The 15099-nt window shown below is 44.8% G+C and overlaps 1 protein-coding gene across 4 annotated transcripts in view; it reads right to left on the bottom strand.

Annotated features, from left to right (window-relative positions):
• The window catches only part of MRTFB (myocardin related transcription factor B), a 188357-nt gene that overhangs the window by 67004 nt on the left and 106254 nt on the right, over positions 1 to 15099 (bottom strand). The window contains exon 1 of one of the 4 annotated variants that reach the window (XM_059415286.1): positions 11553 to 11912. The exons of the other annotated variants lie outside the window; for them this stretch is intronic. Within the exon in view, the coding sequence (XP_059271269.1) occupies positions 11553 to 11673 (121 nt within the window). The 5' untranslated portion in view covers positions 11674 to 11912. Of the gene's footprint in view, positions 1 to 11552; positions 11913 to 15099 lie in introns of those variants that run through there. 4 annotated transcript variants of the gene reach the window in all.

The raw sequence follows: 15099 nt of genomic DNA on the forward strand, positions 1-15099 counted from the left end.
GGTATCCTTCCCATGATGATGATGATGATGATATACATAAAATGTATGATAATGGAACATGCATTTAAATTTCTGATAGAGGCACTTTGCAATCCAAATGGTTTGAGCAATCTATAGTCCCACTTACGAGGTAAGGGAGTGCCCTTCTGTCCACCCTTCCCCCACAATGTACATCATCATGTTTTAAGGTAACTTGATTTAAATTCAAAAACAAAGATCACTTCTACCCACCCAAGAATAATGGCAAATATTGTGCCAAAATAATGGTGAAATTTGATAAAATTAATCAGCAGTGAGGGACCAAAAGATATCAAAAGCATGAGCGAGCGTGATGGGGCAGGTTTTTGGCTGAATGGGGAGATATTTGTGGTGGTTGTCAGAAGCCCCGCTCAAGCTGTCCCTTGCAAACCTCCTATTTATTTATAAACTTGGTAGAATTTTTCTTGATGTTCCTGGGTAGAAACCTTAAGCACAAGACATCTCATTTTTCCTCCTTCAACACAGCTGAGAGATGTAACAGACAGATTTAAGATATATTTAGACTAAAATCAACAGTACGTGGTAAGAGACTGGATGTTGTGTTTCCAGAAGGAAGAGACCAGGAAGACGACGCCTGGATTTCTGGCTTAAGCACCTGAGCAGACCATTTACCAAGACGAAGAGCTCAAGCTGGCCATTCGGGAGCTCAGTCCTGGCCATGTGTGAACTGGAGGCAGAGAGGTCAAAGTGACAGCTGGCTCTGTGGGTCCAGATTTCAGAAGGAAGTCTTGGCAGGAGACTGAAATTTCAAAGTCATCACTTCAGTGGCATTAGAAGCCATGAGTGTTCGCCGAGCTAGAAAATATAGAAAAGATAAGGCAAAAGCAGCCTGAGACTCCGCTCCCAGGAAAGTTAACAAGGACAAGCCCCCATGTGGGTCAGGTAGGGGATGCAGATCCAGCAGAGGAGGGTGGAGGAAGTGGTCTATGAAGAGGAGGAGCCCGGAGAGCGTGTGTAGCATGTTTCCAGCGGGGGTCATGACCCACCGAGGTCTCAGCGCACGAGGAGCGACTGCTTGGAGTGGCGGACGGAAGGCAGCCCGGAGGAGGTTACGGAATAAAGCAGGGGCACGCGTGTGAATGAAGTGACTGGAAGCAATGTTTTCAAGATGTTGCTCTGGAGGGTAGGAGAGAAGGCAAAAAGCTTCGGCCGCGTGGAATTTTGAGCTGGAAAACACCCGAGCCAGTTTATAACTGACCGAGATCAAGACACAGGAGCGGGGAGGGGGAGGACGGGAATGAATGACTTGAAGGAGAAGGCACAGGACAGGACCCGGCCGTAGGTCCCCTGAAGGGGTTCCGGGGAACACAAAGACCGCTTTTGTGAAGAGATACTTCCTCTAGGACAACAGGAGGATAAAGAGGATTGGGTAAGCCTGCGATCTAGATTTGGTCTGGGATGTCCAGGGATTTCCCAACGACTGCTGTTATTTTCTCAGAGGAGGAGGAAAGAAGGCGACTTGCTGAAAGTGAGAGGAATGAAGGAAAAGTTAGTTGGAGGCCAGTGAAGAAGGAGGTTTGACTGTGAAGAGCAAGTTGGAAAGAGAAACGCAGTTGTTTGTTACCGAAATGCTCCCACTAATAATGGCAACAGCTTGGGGGACAGAAGTCAGTCAGGAAACTGGCAAGTCACTCACTGGCTCTGAACTTTATCGTTCTGATCAGAGAAAAGACCACAAGATACAAAATTAGAACATTTGGCAGTTCTTCCTAAAGCTCATTATACAAAGTCTTAGAGAAGAAGAGTCGCAGACTGGAAATTCCACTTCTAGGTGAACTGGAAAGAACAGAAAACGGGGGCTCCTCCTCACACACTCACACACGCGTGCGTGCGCAGAGCAGCGAACAGTCCAAGTGTCTGCCACGAATGAACGGTAAACGCTGTGGCCTGTCCGCACGATGGAATGCTCTTCAGCCACAAAAAGGAACGCGGCTTTGACACCTGCCATGACACGGATGAGCCTGGAGAACATTATCCTCCGTGGAGGACACAAAGGCCACACAGTAGATGGTTCCACGTATGTGAAATATCCAGAATTGGGAAATGCAGAGACAGAGTTCAGACGGGTGTCAAGCAGGAACTTGGGACGGATGGGGGTGGGTGGGTATGGGAGGCACTGCTTACCGGACACAGGCTTTTTTGGGGGTATGAAAATGTTCTGGAACTAGAGGTGTGTTTGAGCAACCCGGTGAATATACTGAACGCTTCTGAACTGTTTAAAATGGCTAAGTTGAGGTTTCACCAATTTTACCTCAAAAAAGAAAAAAAAGGGCAGAAAAACAGACTTTAAGAAATTAGTAACTTGGGTGGCTCAGTTGGTTAAGCGAATGTCTTCGGTTCAGGTCATGATCCTAGAGTCCCAAGATCGAGTCCTGCATTGGGCTCCCTGCTCAGTGGGTGGCCTGTTTTGCCCTGCTCCTCCTGTCCTCTCTATCTTGGTCTCGCTCCCTCCAATAAATAAATTCAAAAAAGAAAAGAAAAGAAAAGAAACTAGTAACTCAATAATCAAATTTCCCATTTCTTTCATCTCTCACTAGCCCTCCACCACCATAATTTCACGGACCACTAATGATGATGTCATCTTTCTGTGGTGTGATAACTATAGCAACAGCCACATTTTATATTCCCTGTCACGGTAAATTCTACGTTTTGCTGGAGTTGTTTTGGCCTCTCTTTCCCCTTCTAGATGATAGCTCTACATTCTAGCACCTTCTACAACGCTCATAATATAGACCCTTCAATAAACATGTTTTAATTTTGTGTAGTATACTTACAGTATATAACAGAGGTTTTTTTTTTTTTTTTTTTTAAGATTTTATTTATTTATTTATTTGAGAAAGAGTGAGAAAGAGCACGAGAGGGGAGAAGGTCAGAGGGAGAAGCAGACTCCCCATAGAGCTGGGAGCCCAATGCGAGACTCAATCCTAGGACTCTGGGATCACGACCTAAGCCGAAGGCAGCTGCTTAACCAGCTGAGCGACCCAGGTGCCCTGAAGTTATATTTTCTAAAGAAAGAGAATGTCATGTCAAATTTAAGAATAAGTCAATGGAAGAATTTCCTATGGGAAAGTGCTTATCATGGGCAGAACCAAGACTGCTTCACTTTGTTGCAGGAACTTGACAGTTGCTCAGGGTATTGTTGAGTCAGTATCGGAGGTAGAACACAAGATGCAAGTCCAATTATGTTGCTTTAAAGGGTATAAGAAGATTAGTAAGGGAAGGTGAAGGGCAAGGGAGGAAAGGGAGCCATGAAAAACTGGCAGAGGCTGATTTGTTTTCATCGCCACTCACAATTAATGTAAAATTCATGATCCATTAAAGAAGGGAAAAAGCACTTAAGCACTCTCACAAAGGATAAAAAGTAGCAACCAAAGGTCACGGACCTCTGGTGGTATTTTCAGGGGTCAAATCTGCCAGTTCTAAAATAAGGTTCTTCTTTAAGTGATTCCACAAAATAGAACACAAAGAGGCCCAAAATAAAATGGTGGTTTGTCTCGTGAGAGCCACACTCTCTGCGCTGATGAAGTCAGCTCCCTTCACCAGCACTTCCTTTCTGGAGCGGAAGCAGAGCCACACAGTGTGCCCAGAAATCCACACCTCGGACGGGCCGAAGAGCAAACAGCATTTTGAGTGGGAGTTTTCATATTATGATTGTTTTCCACTTAAGAAAGGGAGACAGCATCAAGTAAACTTAAAACAAAAACTATGCAAAATAGCATTTCAAAAAGTTAGGGCTTAGGCCCCATAGGAAATACTACCTTTCTTTCCAATGTCGTCTACTGTATCCTTAGGAAGTCCACCGGGCTGGGGGACATGTGGAGAGGCAGGGGGTACAGACTCTGGAATTCTACACTTGCTGGCAAGGAGGTCACGGTCTAAAAGGCACCATTTACCCTCTATTAGGAATTAAAAATGAAGTCAAAATGAGAATGCTAACAGTCCGAGCTCACACACTACAGCTTTCTTGAATTAATCTGCAGCATGAGGTCAGGAAAACAATGTTTCCAACATTCAGCCTTGGAAATTTACAGGCACTTTGATAACTCCATGGTTGGCTGCTGCTTCTGTTACCATGGAAACAGACTGCTAAAAATGGGGCATGTTTCTTTAAACCGATCATACCTTCACACAAATTCCCTTCTCCTTTTTGTCAAAAGTTGGAATGAATTTAAAGTATGCTTCTCGTGGTGTGACAACGTGATGTCAAGCCAAGGGCCTGACACAGATCGGCAGGGATGACATTAGTCTGTGGCAGCCGTACAGAAGGGTATTATACATATATGCATTTTAAACATCTCGTTTGGTTAAAAAGTGATGGAAATAAAGTACACAGTGGCATAAAAGCAAGTGTAACACAAATAACAGGCGCTTCAAAAGCAAAATCAACCACTTAACTGCTTCATCACCAGCAATGTGAAGAGGTTAAAACAATATTGATTTGTTTCTTAGAGACAATTGATTTCTAATCTGTAGGATGATGCTGGCTCTGCACCCAAACTTCTAGATTTGTTAGTGTCTATGGTTCTGAGAGAAGATACTATTTTTCTTATTTTGGAGGCAATCAGAAATTCTATATTCCACTGCTGCAGCAGAATTTCAGTGTGTAGCTCTAGGTAAAGGTGCTGACTGGAAAAACTCCTTCCTAATTCTTCTAAGATGAGAAGATGTATGTGGCATAAAAGACTCAGAAAGGTCTTAACATAAATGCCCAAGGCAGCCTCTCTGAATAAAAGGATAATTGACAATGAAACAGGAAAGCTGTGAAATATTATTTACTTCCAATTAGCAGGTGCTACTTTTTTGAGGTTCCTGATCCTGACTTGATAGCTTGGCTTTTTTGCCCACTGTGTGGATTCAGGAATGGGCCTGATACACACACACACATACACACACACACACACACACACACACACACACGTGCATGTACCTACCTAGTTACCCACATACACAAATGCACACAGTAATCTGCTCACCAACACAAGAGAGAACAGAGAAGTGGGCTGACCTATGTGCTGTCCTCGTGTCACAGAGACTGCACATGACCGTGCAGAGGAAGGCACGGGGTGCAGCCTGTCAGGCCAATGAACTAGCGTGGGGTGGGGAGGGAGAGGCATGCTGGGAGAAGAAAGCGATGGAGGGACAGAAGTGTAACCTGCTTCTGGACAGAAGGGCCTGGCCTCCCTCATGGAGGGGTCTGAGTAGGTGGGGCGAGACTGGGAGGCAGTTCCACGTCCGTCCGCTTGAGTGAAGACCCCCGTAAAGACCGTATTTGGGGAAGGGGATGCAGGCAAGGGTAGTGGCTGTGGTGAAACAAGGCTGTGGTGAGAGAAAGATTTTTGAGGTCGAGCTGACAGATCTGGTGACAGGACCTGGTGGCAGGTTATGAGGTTCCCAGCAGGAGCCAACGGGTAGACAGAGGTGCGCTTAAAGGTGACGGAAAACTGGAGAAGTCTGTTTCCCGGGAAAAGGAGGCCCACCGGAGCTGCCAGGGACGTAGCGGGCTGTACAGGTCTACAGCACATGACTGAGGGCTGGCTGCAGGCGTGTCACCCTCTCATTTGGACCAAAGTACACATGGGTTTCTCCTGTGCTCTCTGTTACGTATGTGCAAGTTCTACCTCCTATGTTATCATTTAGTTGCTCACTTTTCAGGCTGTGAACTCCCTGTATGTTGGCATGATGCTGAGTACTCAAATTTCTGCACAATGAAATTATTTCTAATAAAAAAATTAAATTATATAACTTCATCTCAAAAAGAGCATTCACCCATTTTTTTTTTTTTTTTTTAAACACTGAATCATGCCTGGGAAGAGGGATCTTTTACTTTTCCTTCATACCTATATGTTATTTTAATTTGTTATAAGGACCACATCATACGCTTCTGATTTATTTTTTTAAAATGTTAATTTGGTGACACCTCACATACAACACTTTGAATTTTGTAGAACACTGATAGAACCGAAGAAAGAAAAAATTCCCAGAGGAATCAAATGAGATGTTGCAAAACTCAAGTGCTTTTTGCTCAGAGGCGGCTTTGTAGCTTTCTTTATTTCTACTGCCCACTTGTCCCTTTCTCCCACCTCAGCTCAATAAATGTATTTTGGTTGAGCGGACAGCACAATCACCATCTCACTACTCCATTTTGTTACTCTGTTGCTTACTTCACAGAAGCTTAGAAGCAGCCTATCAGAAAAGGGAGAACTGCCAGGTTTTGGCAAAAACCAACCCATAAATAACAGCGCTAGTCATCTAGTAATGATCTGGGGATCATTCCGTGCACGGATGAGTGATTTTACACACCTTGACAGTGCCTTAAGGCACCAATGCGTCCCACAGGGGGTTATGAGTTTATAACTGAATTATAAATTGTATCTGAAGGGAGGAGTTCCGATTATACTGTTCAAGAAGGCAGAGAGGCAGATAATACTCTTTAAATAATCTGTTGCATAATATTAATGTGTCCATGACATGCAGGACACTAGGGGTGAGATACAAAAATGATCCACATGAGGATTCCATCCCCCAAATCATTACAGTGTAAGAGTGAAGACAAAAATGCATGCATGTCACCGCGGCAGAAGGTAAAAGGTGAAGAAGAGATGCAGACGGAGTTACTCAGAACACGCCCGGGAGAAGAAAGTGTTTTCAGGTGATAGCGTCCAGCGACGTTCTTCAGGAAATGGCACCGGGACTGAGTTTTCGGCGACTTTGAACCTGCAAAGCTGGGGTGAGAGGAACGTGGTGGGCAGAGGTGTGGAGGGGAGAGGGTACGGCAGCGCTGTCTTTCACGGAACTTTCCACACTGACAAAGTGTATTTTTTTATAATCTGCACTGTTGGGCATGGCAGGCACGAACCACGTGTGCCTAATGTGATGATGGAGCTGAATTTTAAAAATTTTATTTCATTTTAATTATTTTAAATAGCCATATGTGGCTAATGGACAGTGCGGGGGGTACGTATGAGATAATTTCCAACATGTAGAAAAGTTTGGGTAGTTTGGTAAAGGTATTTGTTTAATCTGTTTTCCCCCAGGCTAGTTGGCTCAGAAGACTTTGGAAAAATGTGCACCTTTTTCTTAAAAAGGCCTACTCCAGCCATGTCCCAGCACACCACGTTAATCTACTCCACTGTTTACTATGCAGGCTACCACAGACTGTCACACACTTTATCTCAAGTGTTATTTACCAGCCGGGGACAGAAGTGGGAATGTGGCCCCCAACTCCGAAACTCTTCCTCCTATTCCCACACCCATGGGCTGAGCAGCACAATGAAAAGCCCAGATTCCCCAAGTCACTTCTCAGAGGACAGCTGACTAGGGCAGCAGTCTAATCCGCTTTGGGCTGTGTGCTGAGCAAGAGATGCCCTCTGGTTAAAACACTGAGTTCTGGGGCTGTTTGTTACAACAGTAAGTGTTAGTCAAAGTAAAATAATACACAGCCCAGTTTTCTTTCTAGGGTTTTTATTCTCACTGTAAGAGACATATTTAAAGTGAACAACCATTTTCCTCTTTAATTATAACTACCTGGTAGCACTGGTGTTATATATTTCATTATCTTAATAATAACTCAGATTAAACCACTTATCTGAGTTAAATCACCTCAATTTCTGTGATTCGCCCTCAAATTTTCTAATTGTTAATTCTTTGGTTGTCAAGTCAGTGTTCTCTACTATCCATCCCTAGTTTTAGACCCAGAAATTAAATTTAGATTTCATCCATGTTGAATGCAATTTGAAATGTTCACTTTCTATTGTGGACACGCCAAAAGTGAAGATTCCATACTGCTGCTTTGACAAAGTAAACTAGTCTAAGGAGAATTCTCTATCTTGAATTTGATCAGGAGAATTCATGATATTTATTTTTTTACTTAAAAGACTGTATTTGTTTATCTGACAGTGAGCGAGACAGACAGACAGAGAGGGAGCACAAGCAGGGGGAGCGGGGAGGGGAGCAGGCTTCCTGCTGAGCAGAGAGCGCAATTTGGAGCTCGATCCCAGGACCCAGGGATCATGACCTGAGCTGAAGGCAGACGCTCAACAACTGAGCCACCCAGGCGCCCCAAGAATTCATGGTATTTATTGCTATCTTCACCCAAAGCAGCTAATAATTAAATTCTCCCACTACACACATGGATTGGCATTTATCAGAAAGTTTATACAAGCATTAACAAAACTGTGAGGTAACAGGCTTTGTTATCCAAACAATTCTTTGGTATGGGATGACAGCTATTCAGAGGCTGTTCACACTTGGAACATTTTCTTCTTAAATTTTTGATAGATATTACTAAATTTTCTTGTTGAGGTGCCACAGAAATTTCTGAAGCCCATGATTATTTGCTAATAGAAGTCTGCTTTCCCCCTAATAATAATTCTGGCTAACTAGCACTGTCAACAGTAACAGGAATTCTAAAATATCCCAATGTAAGTTAGTAACAGGGCACCTTCTTGAGCAGTGGGCTGGACTGGCAACCCTGACAGCAGACACACGTCAGAAACACCAGAGAGACCAAGCTGTGTCCATGTGGTTAGAACGAATGGACCAAAATTTAGCCTTCCTTCCTTCACTACCTGGAAACTTGCGTTCTTGATATTAAAAAAAAAAAAAAAAAAATTGCACAGACTCTTCTTTCAAACAAACCCAAACCAATGTTGCCAAAAAGGAGTGGAGGACTAAACACTACTGATGTGAAATATAATGAATATTTTGGCGTCCCTTAACACACGAGGCATCAACCATTGGACACTAATAATCACTAGTACATTTGTCTCTTCTGACCAATAGCACAGGATCTAATTAGACTCCAGTGTGTTTAGGTGTTTCCACAACCACTGCTATATCAATCAACTTTCACGGATTAATATAATGAACGTATGGTCCATGGCCTAAGAGCAGATGAAGCTTCACTGAGGACTGTCCCCAATCCCAGTGTTGTGTTCTACAAGTCTGCTACGCTGACCACTGCGACTTGTTGGCAGGCTGTGACTGCGACACAATTAGAGGAGTCCCACTGTTGCACATGAATCACCTTATTTTTATGCCACTCCAAATTTTTAAAAAGTGCTTTCCGCAAAATTTCTCTTATTTTTTTCTGTTCTAATTGAACCCAGGTCTAATCTCTCTTCCGGCATCACTAATGGGGAGATAACAGATCATCCTTGATATCTATGGGGTTTTTGTTTGTTTTTTCTCTCGGCCCTATCTCTAGTGGAAAATGGGTAGAAACACAATCTGTGGAGGGACGTAAAGCAAAACCGTGGTCAGTGCAACTGTCGTAAGAGTGATTTCACTTAACCATTTCTGTGGAGTGTTTTAAAATATGAAAGTTCTCTTCCCTTACCTCTTTATATGTATGAATTTATTTATCTATTTAAAGATTGTATTTATTTGAGGAAGAGAGAGAGCGTGAGTGAGCATGGGGGGGGCCACAGAGGGAGAGGGAGAAGCAGACTCCCCACTGAGCAGGGAGCCCAACGCAGGGCTTGATCCCAGGACCCGAGATGATGACCTGAGCCAAAGGCAGAAGCTTAACCGACTAAGCCACGCAGGTGCCCCTATGTATGAATTTATGTGATTTTATATGAATTTATATGACAGTAACATACAGAATATTTCTCTATAGCTGTAAATTTATAGGGAATTTTAAAAATGAAAATTTAAGTAGAAGGAAAAGTAACAAAGGGCTGAAAAAAGACAAGCAGAGGGACGACAAAGTGGCATCAAATTGGGCATCTCATAAACACAGTGTGAAGTACATGTTGCTTCTCGTTCCACAAATGAGGAGATTAAGGCTCGGAGCAGTGAACCTGTCCAGAGTCACGGGGCTCCTGAATGGCGGGCCCTTTGGACACTCGGCTGTCACACAAGCATAAATGGGAGGCACGGTCGCAAGGGTTAGGGAAACAACCCATACGTTACGTGATCATGTCAGCTCTGCTCTGCTGTCCTTGCTGCTCATGCTTCTAGCCGGCTTCCTATTTTTAATCCTTGCTTCCCTGCTCCTTATCCTACTCCGTGCTTGTGACGACTCTGTTTCTTTCCCTGCTTCAAATGTAAGGTACAAACCGGGAGCTTAACACCTGGCCATGACTTCAATGATGCTTACATAATTAACTCTTTTTTTTTTTTTTTTTTTAAGTTAATGATTTTAAAACTTCAACCTCCCTCAGGGACTCTCCAGAACGTGTCCTAAAAACTCCACCGGTATTGATTCTCCAGGAATCCGCAGGAAGGCTTGCTGTGAGCAAGGAGAGGCCACCCCATTGTTTGCTTCCTGGCAACAGCTATTTATACTTAATTGTGTCGTTTATTTGGACCTGGATGTTTTCTCTGCCCATACCCAGAAGTAGTTCAACTCTAAAAAGTCCAACTATTGTTTCTTCTTCTTATCTTTCAAATCTGTAACAATCTCTATCATCACATTCTCATAGTCTAAATGAGAGAGAGAAAAAAAGAGGAATATCCTTTTGGAAGAAGCAGCTCAAACTGCTACTGAGGCAGGTAAGTCCAGATGTGCTCTCTGGGTCTCCAAGATAAGCAAGGGCGAGTGAGAGGTGAGGGGTGGCTGACAACGGCAGGAGCTGAATGCAGATAAAATGTTACCCTGGGCTTTTGTTTTCCTCCCAAGGAGCCCTAGAAAATCAAATTCCAAAGTAACCACGCATTGAGAGGGGGTGACCTTCATTATCTCAAATTCAGGAAAAACTTAATCTCTGTAGATCCCGAATTTCTGAAACCACGGCCCTTGGTCTCCAGCTGCCTCAGTAAAGCACATGAACTGGTCTGACCACTCTTCGGTATGTGCCACGACAGGGGACAGCACAGCTCATACCTTTGGCCATTTTCTCCAATCAGTCAGGGAGGTACTGTGCAGTGGCCACCAAAAATAATGGACAGTATCCTTAAGCTTATTTTTTGCCTTGTTAAAAGACCACAAAACCAAGCAATGTGTTTTTAAAAGCAAAACAAAACAAAACGATGCAATGTGCATTACGACCAATTAAACCAACCATTTAAAGATATCATTAAGAAAGCACTAGCTACCTTCCTGGTTTTAAACAATAAACCCCGTAAACATGTCAATTGGAAAAAAAATTAATTTTCCGGGAATCATGCATTTGTAAACCTAAAACAAACAGCGCCCTGAATGCTACTGAAAAGGAAGTGGCCTCTCCGGGGGGTGGGGGTGGGGGGCCAAAAAAAAAAAAAAATGGAAAGAATGAGAGAATATACAAAATGAACCTGGAAAGGTCTCCCTGAAACGAGGACTGGCCTCCTAAGTCCCCTTCCTGTATTAATTATTGCAAAATCCCTGGAGTTCTATCAGTTAATGAACCGCAAGCTAGAAGGAGCCACGGAGAACGGCGTTAAGCTTTCATTTCAAAGAACTTAGAACGCGTGAGGTACCCGAGCGAACAGAGAGCAGACACACGGCACGGTCAGCAGACAGACGCGCTCAGCCTGGCTGACGGGAACACGGATTGGGCGCTTGTGCCCCCGTGCACAGACACACTGACCTTCCTTGAGACTTTTCTGGTTGCTCCCCTCAAGGCATTCCTTTTCTTTTAAGGGCTCGAAATCCCCAGCAGTTAAAATCTCTGGGAAGCCCTGTTGCTGCTTCTTGGAGCTATCGATCATGGTGAGAGGCTTCTGGAGACCGGCAGCATCCAGCAGGAGCGAAGCGCAATACGCTGAGCAGCAGAGACCAGCGCTCAGCACGCTCTGGTCCCCGGTCCCCCGTCCCTGGATCCTGGGTTCCTCCTCACAAGACCCCGGTCGCTGGGCAATTATGTCATTAAGCAGCCGAAGGCAGCCATTCCCATTCAGTTCCCAGCCTGACCCGCAAATACACTCGTGCTGCTGGAAGCCCTAAACTCTCTCCCACGTTGGGAGGCAGAGCCCCAGAGGCACGATGCTGAAATCCCACCCCTTTTCCCAGCCAGCCCCCTTCCCCTTGCCATTCCAGCTTCCCCCGCGCGCTGGGTCCTTCCAGCTGCAGTTTGATGGTCCGAATCATCTGACAAACACTGAGTCAAGCAGTTAAAAATAAATCCTGTAGTTGTTAAAAGAGAAGACTTTGCTGATACCTAAGAAGACAAATTGCTGCCTGTGGTCTCTCGCCGGCTCTCTATAAACACACCCGCAGGCTGTGGAAATACTTTCTATCAGCCAGACGAGCACATTCATTACTCAGTAAGTTCTCCCGCCGCACACACGGCGCAGTCTAGGGCATCCGAAGGAAGCGGGTCTTCTCCGGGCGGAGGAACCGCGCTGCATACACAAGCCACCAGCGGCACTGCCTAACGACCGGGACGCTGAACTCCCCAAGTTCTTTTGTGGCGTCCGGCTCCTCCTGGCAGAGCCAGGGCTCTTTGTAACAGGGAAACGTACTGCAATTGCGGCTTTCTGCCGTCACCAGTCGGGACCCGAGCGGCAGTTTCCCTCTGTGCCACTAGTCGGCTGACCAAGTTAACATCGCCATGATTGTTCCGAGGGAAAAATCTCCCTCCCCTGTATTAAAGGCAGAGACAGCAAGAGAGCTTCTGTTTCAGAGCCGACTCAAGCAGCGGCCAGCCCAAGTCTGATCTCACGTGGGCTTTCGGCCACAGGCACCCTCCTGCCCGCCAGGGACTGCTGCCCCCCCCGAACATGAGGGACGCTGCTGGGAGGAAATCTCTATGGATGGCAACGCCAGGCAAATGCGGAGACAAGCCTGTCTGTAGCCCCAGCGAATATATGTCCACCCGTAGCTCCTGCCAAAAAGAAGCTTTTTTTTTTTTTTTTGAAATGGCTCAAAGTATGCACCTTTGCGAAAGGGTGCCCAGAAAAGCCATGCGAGGTTGTTAAGAGCGGCAGATGGAATGTGCTTCCATGAGGGCTACGTTTGGTTCACTTTTTTTTATAACTGACATCTACCAGAGTGCCTGGAAGACTAGTTCTCAATTAATACTTGTTGCACGATTAAGTACATGAATTAAAGCAGGAGAAGCGGCAATAGGAAAACTTAATTGTTCAAAATTCTAAAGAAGTCCTCCATCCATGCCCAATAGTCAGTGATTTTAGATGAAATGTTCTCTAAAGGAAGCACATTTTCTCTTCAAAATAGAAATACCCATACATTTTGAGTGTGCATCTGACATGATCCTTCTGCGGGATGAAGAAAGGCTTACGTTTTCAAAGCCAGAAAAGCCCAGTATTGCTGTCCCTACTGAAACACAGATGGGAACTGGATGAGGATTCTGTCCTTTGTCCCTGGTTCCGGGGCTGGTGTGCACTCAACCCAGACTGTTCTAGAAAGATAGCGATCTACGCTTCTCCAGCATCTCTTGAGAATGGGATTACACAACACGGACACACGGCTCTTGTCAACTGAAATTCCTTCTGAAGCAATGGAAGCCCAGTGCTGGGAGTCCACACCCCCACAGGAACAAACAACACTGAGCTTATCACACTTCTCGAAAACGTGCTAGAATGCTCTGCTCCTTTCTGATCCCAAGGCCTCTGTTCTACACTGACTGTTCCCGCATCTCTAAAGGAGGAATAAAAGCCTTTTTGAGGACATTCTTTCGGTCATTCACCTTTTCCGCAGTTTGGCGAAGTTTATCTCCCTTAGCCCCCAAGAGCCCCTTCTGACTGCGATGATTAAAGGTACATTCTAGCCATTTTACAGACCAGGACCAAAGTCAAAGAGCAGCTGAGGCAGGTCTGGAGTTCAGCCAGTCTGAGTTCTCCGAAGCCCGAGTCTCTCTCCTACTGCAACGCTTGCGGTCCTCCAGAACGTGCTCTGTCTCCAGGCTTTAGTCTGATCTCGGGGCAGGTTTTCACAGCAGAAGCCGTAACTTTTATGGCCTCCCAGTAATTCTGCTCCTGGTGAGGGAGAAGGAGAGCCAAAATAACCCTGCTCAAATGCTTTCACGAACGCACTTCCACTCTTCCTGAAAGGAGAGTAGCAGCGGCCAGCTTGATCCGGCGCGGGCAGGGTGACCCAGTCTCAGCGCTTTTCACAAGTCACCTCATGTGTCCTGCTGCCGGGCCTGGGGGGGGGTTCGACATCATCACAGTTCACAGATGAGGAAACCAAGGCCTTGAAAAATTGACTGTTTTTGTCAGAAGTCTCCTCCCACATACCTACGTGGTGGCCAGCATTCCCAACAGGGGGCCTGGCTTCAGACCCCACATTCTTAATTACTTTGCAAAAATAACAACAAAAACAACAAACCCTAATATTTTCTTTCTCAGCATGCTGCTTTTTAAACCCCACTCAACTGTGCTGAGGCCACAAGTTTAGAAACCTGGGTAGATACAGAACCACACCAGCCTCTTCTATTTTTTTAGAAAAGAATGGCTGCGTGCGTGTGTTGAATATGTTAAAAAATAAAACAGTTCTCTTTTAAGGATCCTCTGTAGGCTTATTATTTTTGCATCTGATAAATATAAAAAAATTTCAATAAGGAAACACATTGTCCTGCTGTGGGTTTGTATCTAAAGTCTTGTCTCTGTAGTTTTGAGAGAAAAAAAATAATTTAGTGGTGAATATGCCTGAAAGAACACTTATTTTGGTATTTTTAAAAATGTGAAATAATTTCAAATTCACAGAGCATGGTTTTCCTGAACCATCTGTGAGAAGGCTCTGACATGACATTTCTTTACCTTAAGCCCTCTGGTGTATAATTCCTACAAACAAGGACATTGTCCTATAAAACCCCAATATAACCATCAACATCAGGAAATCAACACCAATTTATCACCATCTAATCCAGAGACTCCACTCAAGTTCCACTAATTGTCCCAACAACATCCTTTAAGGCAAAAGGATCCAAACCAGGATCACGTATGGCCCTGAGTTATTTCCTCTTCAGTATTCCTTCATTTGTGAACAGATCCTCAGTCTCTCTTGACTCTTCCTTCCTTAAATTGTGAAGATTACATACTAGTTATTTTGTAGAATTGCCCTCAGTTTGAGTTTTGTGGTGTGTCTTCATGACCAGACTCCAGTTACGGCAGGAATACCACGGGGCGAGCGGGGTGGGTTCTCTGCATCCTATTGTGTGGGGCACAAATCCA

The sequence above is a fragment of the Mustela nigripes genome, chromosome 11, assembly GCF_022355385.1.
Source record: "Mustela nigripes isolate SB6536 chromosome 11, MUSNIG.SB6536, whole genome shotgun sequence".
Taxonomy (NCBI): domain Eukaryota; kingdom Metazoa; phylum Chordata; class Mammalia; order Carnivora; family Mustelidae; genus Mustela; species Mustela nigripes.